Here is an 18,479-nt window from a genome sequence, read left to right as displayed (position 1 = left end):
ACTTACTCTTTCCTTAACTAATACAGATTAAGGAACAGCGCACACATACAAATGCATTTTTATATTTTATAAGGCTACTTAAAATCACCTATCTCACCAAACAGATATGGGTTATTCAGTTCCACCATATGGCCATATTTTGTTAAGCCCACCACTACTTTACAGTACACTTCACACTTTCCTCGCAAGCGCGAGTAAGCAGTAAGGGTGCGAGCAGTAGACAGAAGGAGGTCTCCGGCATAGCAGAGAGACCAAGAAGGGGCATATCTACGAATCAGTGAGGAAATGTAATGGGCTAGAGTTGCTTAGGGCTTTATAGGTAAGGGTTAGTATTGAATTGACACCTGTAGTATACAGGAAGCCAGTGTATGGATCGACATAGGGGTGCGGTATGGGAGGAGCGACAGGTGAGAAAGATCTGCCAGTCAGCAGCATTCATTACAGAATAGTTAAGCTATAGTGTATTTAAATAATCAATTGTAAGAGCATTGTTAATTATATATAATTCAAAATTAATGTGATAAACGCAATTTTAAAAATGCGGTGTCAAAACTAAACAATTAAAGTGATAGTGCTTTGATGTATATACTCACAATGCATATATCATATATCTGCTGTATGAAAATTATAATTAAAGTGACATATGTATCCAAAATCTCCTCAAATATATATTTGTGGTCCCCTCCAAAGGGGCCTCAAAAGCTAGGGGGCTGGCAGGGTGCTTAACCCCAAAGGGAATCTGATATGGATTCCAAACTGCATGTTTCGGGTGTGCCCCCAGTTCCTTTCTTTCTTTCCTTAACTGACACAGATTGGAAGTGCACATTCTTAAATATATACAAAGCATCCATTAGTAACACCATGAAAGTAATTACAAAAAAATTTATAGGTGGCCCTACGCAACACAAATACATTACTTCTAACATGGGTAACAACAGGGATATACACCATGTTATAAGGGTAAGCAATGTTAATTTCTCTTATGTAGTTGCCCTAATAATTTCCAAAATTTTGCTTATATACTAAACAGAGATGGCGAACATTTTTTGAGCCAGAGTGCCCAAACTGCAATACAAACCAGCTTTTTTTCCTCAACGTGCCAACACGGCAATTAAACCTAAATACTGACATTTAAGTTTAGAAATAACAACTCATACAATTGTCCGAACTAATTAACATGATACAAACTGTTTTTTTTTTGTTTTTTTATTCTTTATTTTTGTGGGTACAGCACAGTAAAAGCCATATCACGTGTTACACGTACATTTCAAATCAGATAACATGGAGCTTAATAGCAATCATTACACATGGGTGAGGACTACCCGGTTTTGTTTTTTTATGGGCCTGGTCAGCCCCCTTTCGCCTATTTTACAGAGCTTGACACTGGTTTGGTAGGGTGGGGGTTACAACAATACAGCATCAAGTGCCTGTATGCCTGTTTTCAGTGTGTGACTTGTATTATAATATTAGGCACCTCTAGGTGTGGACTTATGAAGCGTGGGGCCTCAGTCAGTTGAGTTCAGGTGAGTGTGTTTGTCATAGCTGGGTAGGACTGTCTGGGCTACGAACTGCAAGTGCTGCAAAGAGTTAGCGGTTAATTACAAGCTTCTTTGCGCACTCTGAGTGAAAAAAAAGGGGGAGGGTAGCTTAACATATATGATCATTCAGTGGCTTACAGAGCCAGTATTGCGAAGGTGAGGAGAGGGCGCAATTTGACACATTTTACGAAAAAAGGAGAGATAAGCGAACAATGTAAACAGGAGATAATAAACGTAGAACGGAACATCCATATCTCCCGCTGTCTGTAACGGATAAAGGGTAATCAAGTCCCTCTCAATTGCTGCCACATCAGGTTGTTGAGGCAGTGGTTTTCTGAACCTCTCCTCTGGGCACGAAAGGGGTAATCTCCGCTACAGTCCATGTTGGACGGGTTGTCGCTTGAGTCGTTAGCGCTGGGAGGCCAAGTGCTTGCAAGAAGGCCGGTATGTTGGTTGCGTGGGAGAGCTTATGTGTCTTGCCTGCCTTTTCAGCCTGCAGACGGTGTGGGCCCCATTTGTAGGGGATGGCTTGATCCTGGAGTAGCTGAGTGACCGGACGAAAGGTCTTCCACCACATCATGGTGTGTCTTGAAAAGTCTCTGTAAAGCTCCAGTTGTGCTCCTTCAAAAGCCAGTGTGGGGGAGCCTCTCGCGGCCCCATAAGCATTCCCCTATCGGAGTCCCGCACAAACTTGAGCATTACATCGCTGGGTCCTTCGCGCGGTGCGGAGGCTGCCCTGGTGAGTCTGCAAGAGTCTATCGTGACCAGCTTAGCTTGTCGCGGTGTCAGTAGCGTAGCTATGAGCCGCCGGCAATAGTGCGGCAATTCTGATCCGGTGACTGTCTCCGGCACTCCCCAGACCTGCATGTTGGAACATGGACTGAATGTCCTTCACAAGAGCTTTAATATCTGCCTTGGTGGCTGGTGCAGCGTCCCCCATGTCCATGGGTCTTTGAGGCATCTGTTGCTCTCGTCTAGGCACTGCGGGCTCTGTATAATAGCTGTCCTCGTCCGAGGATTGTGTAGTATAGGCCTCGGGCGCCATCTTGGAATCTGCAGGCCGCGAGGCAGCATGGAGAAAAGCCCCTATATCTCCAGACCCCGTGCTCGGATCCGCTCTCTGCTTCTTACACTTCTTCCCCATAGTGTGAGTGTACTGTGTGCCGGCTTTGGAGCTCGGTGTGCCCGTGGATTGCGGCTCCGGGCGGGTTAATTACAGTATCTCGTACGGAGCTGTTAAAATGTGCGGCCAGTTAGCTTGGGTGCTGGCTCCGCCCCCCTTTCGATACAAACTGTTTTTTATTGAACAATAGAGATGTCCCGAATAGTTCGCTGGCGAATAGTTCCAGGCGAACATAGCTTGTTCGCCACGGACGTCGAACATATGCGATGTTCGGTCCGCCCCTATTCGTCATCATTGAGTAAACTTTGACCCTGTACCTCACAGTCAGCAGACACATTCCAGCCAATCAGCAGCAGACCCTCCCTCCCAGACCCTCCCACCTCCTGGACAGCATCCATTTTAGATTCATTTGGAAGCTGCATTTTTTTTTTTGACAGAAGTGTGTTATATTTGAGCATGCTAGGCTGAACGTGCGTATATCATGGCTAGTTGCACTGAGGGTATGAGTATATAGCAGTACATTGTTGTGAAAGATGCCTGTCATGCTTTACGTGTAGCTTGCACGTTATCAACTGTGTATTTATATCAGCAGCTCCACCACTAGTTATAAATCAAGTGTGTCGCCCCATGAGATGAGACTAGTGAATAACATAATGCATGAACGGTTAAGGTAAAGGCATGTAAGGAACTACGACAATAAACTCTTTAGGAGGTGAAATAATGACATGTTTAAACGCTTGCTACTTTACGGTTAGTTAATGTGCAGAGAGCAGTTCATGTGATCAAAGGCATGGTGTGGAGGAGCGGCTATAGTGGGACATGCTTGGCAGGCTGCTGTTTACTGCTTGTGCTCATCCGATCCCTTCTGGGCACCAGGTGCAGACTCTGGTAGTCCCTGATACCTGGAACAACAAAGGCAAGTCTCTGGCTGAGTGCCGGGTTCGCGGCTTGAGGTGGTGGAAGCTTGTTTTGTCGGGTGGTCGGATCTCTCCCGGTGGTGCTTCACGTCCGGTGCGGGATTGTGGTGGCTTAAGGTGGAGGCAAGAGCTTGACGTGGGGCAGGCTCTGCATTTCTGTTTGTGCCTCCGGTCCTGTCTTCGACGCCTTTTGCGTTGGTGGATTTTAATGGGGACTGCTTCGCTTAGCTGTGGTGGAGCTTGTTGGGGCTGTGGTGGAGCTTGTTGGGGCTTCCTGCTTGTTATTTGCTTCCAAAATTGATTAAAGAGTCTGTCCAGCTTAGACTCAATATCCTGCCATGCTTTGCTAGTACCAGGACACGCGGCTGCCGCCATATTGGAAGAGTCGCAGATGAGTATGTCAGCCTGGGCGGCTGTGCTCTGTGCGTCCATTAGCTCCAGACAGCCTCTCAGGGGTGGACCGGGATAACCCCCACCGGTCCGAGGGGGAGGGGGGGGGTAACAGAGCTCCTGCCGGGAAGTAGCTGCTCCTGGGCATCCCAGGATCGGGAGATCTGCTGCCTCTCCTGCCCGTAGAGCACCAGGCCACACTTGCCACGCGGAGGTAAGTAAGACTCTGTCGAGTTGCTGACCGCTATTAAGCATGTCGGGTCGGTCAGGTAGGAGCAACATTGCTGGGTCATCCCCTTCTGGGGTGAAATTCGCTTGTTGATAGCTGCTTAAAGTGAGATATTGAGGGAGCTCACACGAAGTGCGTCTTTCCTCCATGACAGCTAGGCCCCGCCCCCCGGAAGCTGCATTCTTAGTGAGAGGAGGGACAGTGTAGCTGCTGCTGATTTAATAGGGAAATCGATAGCTAGGCTAGTGTATTCAGTGTCCACTACAGTCCTGAAGGACTCATCTGATCTCTGCTGCAAGGACAGCACCCCAAAAAGCCATTTTTAGGGCTAGAACATCAGTCTGCTTTTTTTTTTCCTGTGTAATCTAATTGCAGTTGCCTGCCTGCCAGCATGTGTGTCAGGCTCACAGCGTATACTGTGCCCACTTGCCCAGTGCCACCACTCATATCTGGTGTCACAATAGCTTGCATTTAAAAAAAAACAAAACTTTTTTGACTGTAATATAATAGCAGTCAGTTTCCTTCACACGTGTGCGTTTCAGGGCCTGCCAGGGCACAGTGTCACACCAGTGCAACTCATATCTGGTGTAACAGTAGTGTACATTTAAAAAAAAAAATAAAATTTTGACTGTAATAGATTGAATAGCAGTTTGTTGTCTGCAAGCGTGTGTGTCAGGCCTATAGCGTCTACTCTGCCAATTTCTGCCAGTGCACAGTGCCACTCATATCTGTTGTCACAGTAGCTTGCACGCATAGTACCACTAATCGAAAAAAAAATGACAGGCAGAGGCAGGCCACCCCGCAGGTGCCGTCGTGGTCGTGGTGCTGTGATTCCCTTTGGCCCTAGAATAATGCCCAGTGTTCAGAGGCCACGTACCCTGAACTCGAAAGGTTCTGAGGACATAGTTGACTGGCTAACACAGGACACCCAATCTTCTACAGCTTCCGCTCGGAACCTTGACGCACCATCCTCCTCCAGCTTAGCTTCGGGCACCTCTCAAGATACCACTCGCCCGCCTGCCGCCACCACCAACACTAGCACCACAGCCGCTTCACTTGATCTGTCAGAGGAGTTATTTACACATTGAAGAAATGAGTGATGCGCAACCATTATTGCCAGAGGATGTAGACAACAGGGATATGTCTCAGTCAGGCAGCATTACACACATGGACGTACGGTGTGATGATGATGATGTTGTACCCGCTGCTGCTTCCTTTGCTCAGTTGTCAGATACAAGTGAAGCGGTTGATGATGACTATGCGTCCGTGGATGTCACGTGGGTGCCCGCTAGAAGAGAAGAAGAACAGGGGGAAAGCTCAGATAGGGAGACAGAGAGGAGGAGGAGACGAGTTGGAAGCAGAGGGAGGTCGTTGCAAGGAGTCAGTGGCACAGTCAGACAGCATGCATCGGCACCCGGGGTCAGCCAGACAGCACACCAATCAACGCATGCTGTTTCCACCACCAGAATGCCGTCATTGCAGAGCTCAGCAGTGTGGCATTTTTATGGTGTGTCTGCCTCTGACAACAGTTTGTGGTGCATTAAACTGGGAGTTTGGTCTGTCACTGTGAAGCGGGCGTAACCCGTACACTACCTGATCGATACAACATCATACCTGATGTTTTAAAGCACGTTATTCCAAACAATTTAGGAATGTTCGGTGATTTATGCCCTCCGGCATGCCACAGTCCAGGTGTTAGTCCCCTTGAAACAGCTTTTCCATCACTATTGTGGCCAGAAAGAACCCCTGTGGGTTTTAAAATTCGCCTGCCCATTGAAGTCTATGGTGGTTCGCCCGTTCGCGAACATTTGCGGAAATTCGCGTTCACCGTTCGCGAACGGAAAATTTTATGTTCGCGACATCTCTATTGAACATTAACTGGCTCCTTAGACACACAAATACTCACAGATACACACTGACACTCACCGATACTCACTGACACACACATACATACACATGGGCAAACACACAAATTGCAATTTACTTTTGTTAACCATTCTCTGCTCCCATACCTCTTGTTTGCAGGGAGGTTAATTCCTGGGGCTGGCTGAAGGAGAAGCTGCAGAGCTCTCTCTCCTGCCTCCTCCTCCTCCTCTCTCAGTTGCTTCTTCAGTGTCCTGTCAGCCCGCGTAGTCTGTATGCTGGGAGGAAGTAACAGTTACTTCCTCCCAGCATCCCAGCACTCTCTGCAACATTAAAGGGGCCTGGTCTGCCAAAGTGCTGCAGCACCCAACCGGGCCCCTTATGAGGTAGTTCCCCTATGAGAGCTGCACTAATTTCTCGAGAGGGGCAATTGCCCCGTTTCCCCCCCTGGATCCACCACTGTAGCGGCAGTGCAGCTCAGCTAATTTTGGGACACTACATTGTTCTGGAATGAGGGTGCCCAGGACCTGGGACAGACTCTCAAAATGCTGGACTGTCCCGGGCCATCCAGGACACGTGGGCACCCTCCCGGCAACCAGGGGCAGATCCAGAACCTAATTTGGGAGGGGCACTGGTAGATTATTTAAATAAATAATCCAGGCACAAAAAACACTACAGCTCTGTGTAGTTGTTATGGTGCCAGGAATGACATGGTGCCCTCCCAGGGAATATGGACAGTAGTAGGGAATAGGGGCAGTAGTGTGTGTGTGAGGGGTGCAGTATGTGTGGAATACAGTGTGTGTGTGTGAGGGGTGCAGTGTGTGTGTATTGGAAGGCAGTGTGTGTATTAGGGCAGTGTGTTTGTGTATGTATTGGAAAGCAGTGTGTGTGGGGGCAGTGTGTGTGTATTTAGGGAAGGTGTGTGTGTATTGGGGGCAGTGTGTGTGTGTGTATGTGTGTATTTAGGGAGGGTGTGTGTGTGTATGTGTGTGTGTAATAAGGGATGGGGTGTGTATTGGGGGTCTGTGTGTGAGTGTGTGTATACTGCGGAACAGTGTGTGTTTGTGTGTGTATATACTGGGGAGCTGTGTCTGTGTGTATTGTGGGGCAGTTTGTGCGTGGGGAGTTATTGTGGGTTGGGGGGCAGATAAATAAATATATACTTTAATTTTTTTTTTAAATAAATACATTTTATATCCCCCCTCCCTTCTTACCTTTCCTGAGGGAGGGTGTATATTTCTTGCAATCCCTGATGGTCCTAGTGGTGAGAGTGAACTCTAGCCTGCAGCTCCTGGGCTAGAGTTCACTCTCGCGAGAACTGGAGCATTGCCGTGGTAACCGCTCCAACGCTCTGTGCTTGTGAGAGGAGAACCCGGAGGAGCTGCAGGCTGAGCTCCCGAGTCCTCTCTCCCTCCCCTACCGGCAAAGTGCCTGCAAACCAGTAAAGGAGATCAGTGATCTCCCCTCTGGTCCTTAAAGGCACCCAGCAGGGCTGACAGGGGAGAGCAAGGCACTGTTGTTTCTCGAGGGTGGGGGGGGGGGGGCAGCTGCCCTGTTGCCCCCCCCCCCCCAGACCCGCCAGTGCTGGCGACCTACGGCTGTGTGCCCACAGAGAGGGCTCAGTTTGCCATCGCTGTACTAACATGTCAGATGCTTTGTGAACTATTTCAAGATAAGGACACTGTATTGTGTCTATAGCTTTTCATTTCTCAATTTTTTTTTTATTAAGGATGAACAAGTGAAAAATAAAAATTGTGTAAATTTACATAATTAGAATTTTTAAGCTGGTTTGCAAAGCAATCGATATACAAAATGTGTTTTTAAGATATTTATGCTATAAAATACGGAGTGATGGTGAAGCGCTATATTAAACTCAAGGTGTGGAAACAGGAGATAATTCTAAAGGAGTATAAATGTACCTGAATATAAACGTTTCTTGGAACCTTAACCTTGATATAATTTCCTTAAAAATATAAACATAAAAAACATATCATAGCGTAAAACTGTAAAATACACAATGTAGTATGTATAAGAGAATATTCCCACTCACACTCTGAAGAGCTAAAAGGTTTTAGCTCAATTCTTGCGCCTGCAGGGTCCGTAAAGGCGACCCTCTCCCTTCTTGGGGAACCTTTATCCTTCTTATTTCCGATCTAGGATACAGAGCATATATAGTGCAGTACCTTTAAAGTTCTTTAAAATAAGTAAAATAATAGATGTGGTACTCACAAACCAAGAGCCTTCAGAATAGGCTCAATGGAACAGCATATGTGGTTAAGGACCACAATCCTTCTTTCTTGTAGCAGGAAGAATTGCCCAATAGTATTTTGGTAAAAAATATTTATTATACTATTACTTTAAAACATAATCTAATACAAGTAAATACTATATAGGCAAAAAATAAAAGAGTCCAATAATTGTAGTTTCCAGGACGCGTTTCGCCTAATAGGCTTCCTCAGCTGGATCAAAAAGTCTTTATGAAGATCCTTGGACTGGTTCCTGCTTTATATACCTTTCTCTTTGTTCAAATAATTGTTTTGTGGGCTCTTTAATATCGCGGGCTATCGTCATGGCAACGTCGACGCCCTGCGTGTCAAGCCTCTTTTTCGTTTCGCTTCCGTGTTTGTCACTTCCGGTGTGACGTGTTTCCGGTGTTTTCATGCGTTCCACCGTGCGGTTCATACGTAGGTGTTTCCGGGTCGGCATGGTTATAGAGAGAGAGAGGATGAGAATATATTCCGAAAAAGTTCACTCATATGTTCTTTCCTTTTAACTTTATATCAGTATGGTACACATTAGTCTTTGTTTCCATATTTTATAATTCGTTCTATTTAACAATGGTATATATTATAATATTTTAGATTTTATTAATGTTCGTCTTCCTAAGTATATATATATATAATTTTATTCCACTTTGAATAAAGATTGTAAGCTCTCATTCTGAAGTTCTTTCTATACGTTTTGCAAATCTTAAAAGTGTCCATTTATATATTTCTACATCTTGATATTTGAAAGACTCCATGAGAATAAACCACTTGAAGTGTATTTTATGTACTCACAATAGTACCAAGTTAGACATAAATCATTCATAGGCACCTGGGGTATTCATAGATCATGCAGATCAAACTACTAGGGTGATTGGGGTACAGTATATCGAATAAAACATCACTCAAATTGCTTAAATTAAAACAAACCACTTAAGGTGCTTAGCATGAATTTAAAATACAAAATATTAAAAAGTAAAACCGTGATGACCAAAGTGACATATATAAGAATGAAATACTTCCCCTAAAATGCTTCATAAAAATCAGAGTCGTCAGCATAATACTATAAAACCATAATATAAAACCATATAGGTCTAAAAAATGTCTCTCAGCTTACGTTGATATTGTTAAGAATATGTAGATACCATATTAGGTGTATAAACGTTATTTAAAAAAATGTATCCAAAAGTGTATAAAAAATTGTATAAAAAATATATATATATGAGTAAGAATGTGAAATGAGAATAGGGAAGAGGGGACAGAGAGGTGGGGATCTATCTGAGGAAATGGCACATCTCAAAATCTGCGTTCAACCCGTTTGGAATTAGGGTATTAAGTTTAAAAATCCACTCCATTTCTTGCTTGCTCATTTTTGTATCAAAATTGCCTCCCCTCCAGTCCTTATCTACTTTTTTTATGCCTAGGAATATCGTGTTTATAAACTCACAATTGTGGAAAGATTTATAATGTAATGAGACACTATGGTTCTCAAATCCTTTTGTAATATTCCGGCCATGTTCCTCTATTCTAATGTGTAAGGCTCTAGTGGTTTTTCCCACATAGATTAGGCCACAGGGGCATATTAGTGCATAAATCAAGTTTTTCGAGTGGCAGGTTAAAAAATCTTTAATAGGATACTCTGTACCATCTTTCTTCACAAACGTTTTTATATGTCTTTTTTTGTTTGTGGTTCTTTTGCAGGCCAGGCATTGGCCACATCCAAAGAAACCTTTATCAGAATTTAAAAATGAGTTCTCTGTTTTTTTCTTTCTTATGAAACTTGATGTCAGGGTTGTACGCAAATTTTTTACCCCTCTATGTATGAACCTGGGCTTCTCTGGAAGAATTGTTTTAACACTCGGGTCCTGAAGTAGGATTGGCCAAAATTTAGAAATAATCTTTCTTACTTTAAAATTATCCGTACTAAAATTGCATATGAAGGGTATTTCTTTCATGTTGTTTTCTTTTTTCTTTTTATATACTAAAAGACTGTTTCTTTCCACTCCCTTCACTTCCTCTCTAGCTTTTTCTAATTTTTGTTCTTTATATCCCTTTTCTAAAAAATCGAGTTTTATCTTGTCTGATTGGGCTTTAAAAACATTCAAATCCGTACAGTTCCTCCGAATTCTTAAAAATTGGCCTTTCGGAGCGTTTTCCAGCCATGGTGAAAAGTGGCAACTTTCTCTTTCTATATAACTATTTGCTTCTACGGTTTTAAAATGATTTTTGGTTTTGATGGTGTTGTCCTCTATATAAATTAAAAGGTCTAAAAATACCACTTCTGATTTACTCCAATTACTCGTAAGTTTAATTCCCCATGAGTTAAAATTCAAGAAATTTAAAAATTCTATCAGGTCTTTTTCTTCTCCCTTCCAAATGAAGAGAATGTCATCAATATAGCGGCCATAGGTGACCAAGTTCTCCCTCCAGCTATGTGGGCCATAAATAAACGTGTCTTCCCAATGAGCCATAAACAAGTTAGCATAGCTGGGGGCGAACTTGGTCCCCATGGCCGTTCCATTAATTTGTAAATAAAATTCTTCGCCATACCAGAAAAAATTGTTGTTTAAAATTAGTTCAATCCCTTCTAAAATAAATTCCATTTTTTCCTCGGTTAGATCTGAAAAATTGTTTAAACGGTATTTTACTGCATTGTATCCATATTTATGTGGAATATTGCTATAAAGTGCTGCTACATCGCTTGTCACTAAAAAGTAATTTTCATTCCAATTACATTCATTTAAAAGATTTAAAACCGTGATCGTATCCTTTATATAAGAAGTAGTATTTTTTACTAGTGGTTGGAGATGTAGATCTACGTAATGGGACAGTCTACTGGATATGGAGTCTATCCCTGCCACTATAGGTCTGCCTGGGGGATTATTGACATCTTTGTGGACTTTGGGTAAGAAATAAAAAACCGGAGTTTTTGGGTACTTAATATTCAGAAAGCTAAATTCTTTTTCGTTTAATATGTTCGACTCTAGACCCTTATTTAAAAATTTCTGAAACTTAAAGTTCATCTCCTTTCCTGGATTGTAGTTTAACTTTTTATATGTAGCGGTATCTGTCAATATTCTATCTGCTTCCTTCTCATAGTTTTCTTTAGACATAAGGACTGTTCCCCCTCCCTTGTCTGCTGGTTTAATAACTAGGTTTGAATCTGTTTTTAAATCTTTTAAGGCTTTTCTTTCCTGTATGGTCAGGTTGTGACTGAAATTCTCTTTTTTATCCAGTTTTTTGATCTCAGTCATGACCATAGTTTCAAATTTTGTCTGAGATCATCTGTTTTGGGTAAAATTGAGATTTTTCTTTTAGCATTGTATGTCTTGATTTATCCTCATCATTTAGTTGGAGTGCTATAGGGTTCTTTTCAAAATACTTTTTTAAGCATAGATTTCTTTTGAATTTATTTAGGTCAATATAAAATTCAAATTGATTTAACGGTTTGTTTGGGGCAAATTTTAATCCCTTAGTTAATACCTTTTTGTGGTATTCTGTTAATGTTTTTTGACTTAGGTTATAGATGCCTTTCATTTCTATTGGTTCCTCTGTGATTTTTCCCTTTTTCCTTTTTTGGACATATTTTCCTCCTCTAGTGCCTCTATGCTCGAATCTCTTCTTCTTTTGTATGGTGTTAAAATGTCTATTAAATCCTCTCTTTTGTGCCTCTCTTTTGAGCCCACAAAACAATTATTTGAACAAAGAGAAAGGTATATAAAGCAGGAACCAGTCCAAGGATCTTCATAAAGACTTTTTGATCCAGCTGAGGAAGCCTATTAGGCGAAACGCGTCCTGGAAACTACAATTATTGGACTCTTTTATTTTTTGCCTATATAGTATTTACTTGTATTAGATTATGTTTTAAAGTAATAGTATAATAAATATTTTTTACCAAAATACTATTGGGCAATTCTTCCTGCTACAAGAAAGAAGGATTGTGGTCCTTAACCACATATGCTGTTCCATTGAGCCTATTCTGAAGGCTCTTGGTTTGTGAGTACCACATCTATTATTTTACTTATTTTAAAGAACTTTAAAGGTACTGCACTATATATGCTCTGTATCCTAGATCGGAAATAAGAAGGATAAAGGTTCCCCAAGAAGGGAGAGGGTCGCCTTTACGGACCCTGCAGGCGCAAGAATTGAGCTAAAACCTTTTAGCTCTTCAGAGTGTGAGTGGGAATATTCTCTTATACATACTACATTGTGTATTTTACAGTTTTACGCTATGATATGTTTTTTATGTTTATATTTTTAAGGAAATTATATCAAGGTTAAGGTTCCAAGAAACGTTTATATTCAGGTACATTTATACTCCTTTAGAATTATCTCCTGTTTCCACACCTTGAGTTTAATATAGCGCTTCACCATCACTCCGTATTTTATTCCTTAGTTTTTAAGATAAGACTTTTGGTGATTTAGCAGCTTCTCGTGTTAATTTTTAGCCATTTGGTACATAATATTCTGATTATCCACATTAGCGCTGGTACACCCACCCGTTTTTTTGACTTCTACTTTAAGATATTTATGCTAGCTATGCTTATATTTCTTTCAATCAAAAAGTGCTCAGTACTAAAGGCTAAAATAATCAATTTCACCAGGAATAGATGCTCTAACCAGGATCTTGTCATTTTGAACCATGGAGTCTATACACCACAAACTTGTGTCCAGTCAGTGTTTATGAAGAAATTCATTTATCTTAAACTGCAGTTTTACTCAGTACATTGAATGAGTGAAACTGCTTTAAAAACTGAAAACAGCCATACCACTGCAACGATTTGTAAGCCACTATCAGAACAGAGAGAGGGTGCTGAGTTCTCTGCCGTCATCACCTTTTAAGTGATGTAACATTGTTATGGTGCTTAGACTGACAGGATGCAATTTAACAGACAGTAACCGTACAAATTCTGCAAAGTTGTTCCTAGTTGATTGCAAACAATATAAATGAGAGTCATTCATATAAGCAAAGATGAAGGTGAATAAAACACAACACAGTTAAACAAATGCAAACAATTAATGGAGACATTTAAAAGATGCAAAATGAAAAATAATTTATAAGGATCAATTTATTTTAAAATTAACAAAGTTGTTTTTTTTCTGTTTTGTTGTTTGTTTTTGTCAGGTGTGCCATCAGGTCTAGTGGTTGCTTTCATGACACAGTCAACATTAACATTCTAGAAAATCAGTATATAGATGTACACAAGCGACAATGAGAACAGTGAGGTTTGTGAAGCTTTAACCCCTTAAGGACACATGACATGTGTGACATGTCATGATTCCCTTTTATTCCAGAAGTTTGGTCCTTAAGGGGTTAAACGTGTGAGGGAGACACCTCAGAAGTTTATAATTCTGTTTTTTACATTGTTATGTATTAAGTTCACGGCCACCATCAGGGGTTGACAATCATGACGGTTGTCACTAGCCTGGCAGTCCTGGGGGGCCCAGACTGCTCTGGCAGTCTCGAGCCCCGCATTCCCTATGTGCACATATATATATTGATTATCGTTATATATATATATATATGTGTGTGTGTGTGTGTGTTATATATATATATATATGTGCAGCAGAGGGCCCAGGCTACCTGTTACCGCAGAGGGGGCCTAGCACACTCTGTCCTTACTTTACAGCTCCTCTCTCTAACTCTCGCGAGACCCGCAGCCGTCAGAGTGTTGCCACGGGTTACCATGGCAATGCTCCATGTGGCACGCAAACCATGCTTGCGAAAGTTAGAGAGTAGCTGTATTGTGCAGACAAGAGTGTGCCGGGCCCCCTCTGCTGTATACAGGCAGCTGTGTGCCCCATCAGGACCACCAGGGAATAGAACCTCCCCCCCTCCCTGTACGAGGTAAGAAGCAGGGATGGGGGAAATAAGATTTGGAAAATTAATGTGAAAAAAATGCTATTTTCCCCCATTGTTTGCTAAACACTTACACTAACTGCTTTCATTACACTAACACACACACACACACACACTTTCATTACACTAACACACACTCTTTCATTACACTAACACACACTGTTTCATTACACTAAAACACTCTGCATTCACTATACATACACACTACATCCACTACACACACACTCGCTGCATGCACTGACACACACACTACATCCACTACACATTTAAACACTCTGCATTCACTATAAATAGACATTGCATTTAATACATACACTACATCCGCTACACAAACACACACTCTGCATTCACTATACACAAATACTGCATCCACTACACACAAACACACACTCTGCGTTCACTATACACACTGCATCCACAGCACACACTGTTCCTAATACACACAAACACTACATCCATTACACAAATGTAAAATTGGCATCCACTATACACACTGTATCCATTTTCCACTCACTCTGCATACATTACACACATTCTAATTCTACATCCCCTTTACACACCACATTCAGTACTGCATCCTTGTGGGCGGACTCAGGTAGAGCCCTGTGAGAGGACTGAGCTCTGATTAAGTTTGTCTCTTTCCTCTGCGAAAGAAAATTACTTGAATTCTCTCATAACCATGCTCTTCCGAGAACCCAAATGCCTCGATCACACTTTTAATTCTCAACTTTGCACTATTGCTGCCCCATTTCCTACCAACTCACTTCACTGGGAAGATTTCTGCAATCAGGAAAGAAATCTCTAATCTCTCACATACCCCTACCAATACTTCCCACAAACCTGCTCCCTCCTCTGTTCTATGTTTACTTGTACCCGCGATGCCAGCAGAGGCTTTTGCTCTGCTTCAGTCCGCCAGCCCCATCACTTATTCCCTCAATCTTATTCCTTCACATCTCACTCAGGCTCTGTCTCCTTCTCCCGCTCTGCCCCGCACTAAAATATCTCTCTCTCTGGCACATTTCCTTTACCCTTCAAGCACACATCCATCACCCCAATTCTATTCTCTGTTCATACTCGCACATCTGACGCTCACCTGCAAGATTTCTCTAGGGCTGCGCCATTCCTATGGTACTCTCTTCCTTGCTCCGGTAGACTCTCACCTAGTATTGGATCCTTCAAAAGATCAATTAAACTGTTAATAGCTTTCCCTCGCTGCATATTGGTAACCCACCCTGCATCCTCTCCTGCAACTGTGTCATCTAAAAAAAACTAACCCTTCATTGTAAACTATTCTAGTAACCTACTTTTTCCCGTACATGAAATACATCCCACCCCACCCCACCCGCCAATATATCTAACTCCCTCTAGCATGTAAGCTTGTTTGAGCAGGGCCCTCAACACCCTCTGATTCTTTGAGTCCAACTTGTCTTGTTGCAAATACATGTCTGTTATTTCACCTATTGTAGAGCACTGCAGAATTTGTTGGCGCTTTATAAATAATAATAATAATAATAATAATAATAATTAAGAAAGCTTGTGATGTGTCTTTCATAAAGCAACCCACCCAATACAGCACAACAACTTTTAGGGGCTGTAATAAATTAAACTGTTGAGCTTGGACCAAACATTCACATATAAATACACTATCTTCAGAACCCCATGCCCTCAGCTTCTTTTTTCTATTTTGATATATTTAAAACTTCAACCATTTGGATAATAAGTGACACTTAAAGGAACACTCCGGTCACAAAAAAAGCTTCATCATCTAAATTAAGTTGTTATGGTTCCAGGAGGCCCCCAGGTGCACTCATATCTTAAGGGGTTAAACTATTCTCAAAAGGATTAAACCCAAAAGTTGCCTGCAGCACAGATCTCTAGGCCCCCGGGTGGCATCCGGCTACTGAATCTCAGTTACAGGAAGCGTGAAGTGTCGCCGGGCAGGGGCATCGCTGATTGGCTAAAGTGGTCAACTGACACTCTAAGCCAATCAGTAGATCCCCATTCATATAAAGGTACATGGACCGTCTAACCCATTAAGGTAAGAGTGCACCCAGGTTCCTTTTGGCACCCAAACAACTTTATAGAGATGAAGTTGTTATGGTGACCAAAGTGTCCCTTTAAGTATTTCATCACTTGGCTCATTTCATATATCAAACAATGTTGTTTCATTTTTATAGCATACACAAGTTACAATTCATCATTACATGACATTATGGAAGGAGTAGAAGTAGCATGTACGTATAAAGCTTGTCTATGTCTCCTTTTCACTCCCTTTCACGACTTTATTCTATAAACACTTTGATTCATCATTTTATTCTCTCCCTATATGAGTCTCCACTCTCTCCATCAATGTCTCGGCTTCTTTCATGCTTTCTCTCACATATTTTTCCCTTTCCCTTTGTATCTTCAGTATGTCTCTCACACTTCTTATTGACCAAACTGAAAGCTCCCTCAAAACTTTGTACCCCCTCACCTTCTTATCAAATACACTCCCCCCTACTACTCCCATCCCATCTGTGTCTGATGAGTTCCCTCTGTTCAGTCCAAAAATCTCTCCAATCTGTTCCAATTGTTCCCTCAGGGCTGCTACTTGTCCCAACATATTGTGGAGATCTCCATGCAAAACATGTTCTTGTGGATGCAGGAGTTCCTTCTGCTCCTCAATCACTCTCTCTAGTCGTCTTTCTAATTCCAGGAATGCACTGAGGTTGGCCAGCAATCTCTGTTCAGCTGTCATTTCTGTCCAGTTCACAACATCCATGGATGCACTCTCTCTGGGGATGTCAAGGTTAGCAAATCCTTGTGTCTGTACCTGAAGGATTGAAGGGGAGAATTGCAAGTTGTTAACAACACATTGAACAGCAACCTGTTAAATATTGATTTATTGCTATGATAAAGAAGGAATTTTGCAAACAAAGTGAAACAAAAGCAAATTAAATCTATTTTAATGCCATTAGGGTCGAGTTCATTAATAAAAGTTATTATGATAAGTTAAAACATTAGATGATACAAAAATGATGTGACCTAATGGCAGTGCTGCATGTTAGGTTTTACGTAATAACAGCTATATAACCTGAAAGGTATATATGAATCCTCTCCATTACTACATACTCTTCAGCAATAGATAGTAAATTTAAAGGCGCACCCCAAGAACCATAAGTACTACAGTATTGTGTGGTGGTTATGGTTCCATAAATGCCCTAGAGCTCCCACATTTCAAGAAGTCAAACACTAATTTAGGGTCTGCTGTGCACTGCTTACCACCTCCACTACTGCTCAGTAATAGCTGGAAGCTCTCTTCACTGAGCTAAGTACAACAGTGCAGGGCTTTACTCATTGGCTGAGAGCTATAGAAGCTCTTGTGCTGTAGTGAAAGCAAGTAGCAGTGCCAGTCAGACCCCAGGTAAGAATTCAAATAGTTCTAAAACATGCTGTGGAGGTTATGGTGCTTGGAATGTTTTTTTTTTTTTTACATATCGTGATGATGAAATGTCTGAAATTTAAAAAAGGATGCATTGGTGATGACGTGGTGACATGCGGAGCTCGCACATTACATGCACGGGCTGAGGCACTGGGAGAAGTCAGCACAAGAGAACGCGGTCTAAACAAACCACACAGCAAACAGAATGCAACACCCTAAACCAGGCTTCCTCAAACTCCAGGCCCTCCAGATGTTGCTGAACTACAACTCTCATGATTCTATTAATGAAATAGATAGGCAGAGAATCATGGGAGTTGTAGTTCAGCAACATCTGGAGGGCCGGAGTTTGGGGCCTGCCCTAAACTAAATGAAACAGTGAGAAAGTGGTAGCCTGGAGCAACAGCCAGAGAAAAGAAACCCTCAGAAAGGGCAAACAAAAGAAAGAAAAAAAAAAGTTCAAAAGGGACATATAAACTGAAAGGTTGTTCATAACTGAATTTGACAATTTATTGAGAAGATTTTATGGATATCAGGGGAAAAGGAAAGGGTAAAAACAATAAAGAAGACTGGTCCCAACATCGGAAAAACAAAATAAAGGGGACAGACAGGAAAAGGGAAAAACTATTAACACCTTCTATTCTCCAAAGGCAATAAACCCAGCAACAAAAACCAAAAGACCATCCACCTCTCCAGAGGACCCAATCTCCTTAACAGCTATAGAAGGAGATACCACTGTAATTTCTAGAGCAGTTACGCAAGAAAGTCTAATAAATGCATTAGATAATTGATATAAACAATTTAAAAATGATCTTAAAGAGACTTTTACAGAATTTAAAAATTTAAGTCATTAAAATCAGAGAGAAATTAGAATATC

At 41.9% G+C, this 18,479-nt stretch overlaps 1 protein-coding gene across 3 annotated transcripts in view; it reads right to left on the bottom strand.

Annotated features, from left to right (window-relative positions):
* Positions 1–14,461: 14,461 nt before the first annotated feature.
* CNTF (ciliary neurotrophic factor) overlaps positions 14,462–18,479 on the bottom strand; it is a 47,929-nt gene continuing 43,911 nt past the window's right edge. For 2 of the 3 annotated variants that reach the window (XM_063434792.1, XM_063434793.1), the window contains exon 2: positions 16,072–16,996. In XM_063434792.1, the coding sequence (XP_063290862.1) occupies positions 16,496–16,996 (501 nt within the window). In that variant the 3' untranslated portion in view covers positions 16,072–16,495. Of the gene's footprint in view, positions 15,358–16,071; positions 16,997–18,479 lie in introns of those variants that run through there. The other variant, XM_063434794.1, reaches the window with a different exon arrangement.

This window comes from Pelobates fuscus, chromosome 10 (assembly GCF_036172605.1).
Source record: "Pelobates fuscus isolate aPelFus1 chromosome 10, aPelFus1.pri, whole genome shotgun sequence".
Classification (NCBI taxonomy): domain Eukaryota; kingdom Metazoa; phylum Chordata; class Amphibia; order Anura; family Pelobatidae; genus Pelobates; species Pelobates fuscus.
The sequence above is the reverse complement of the archived record's forward strand: the minus strand, read 5'-3'. Positions and strand labels throughout refer to the sequence as shown.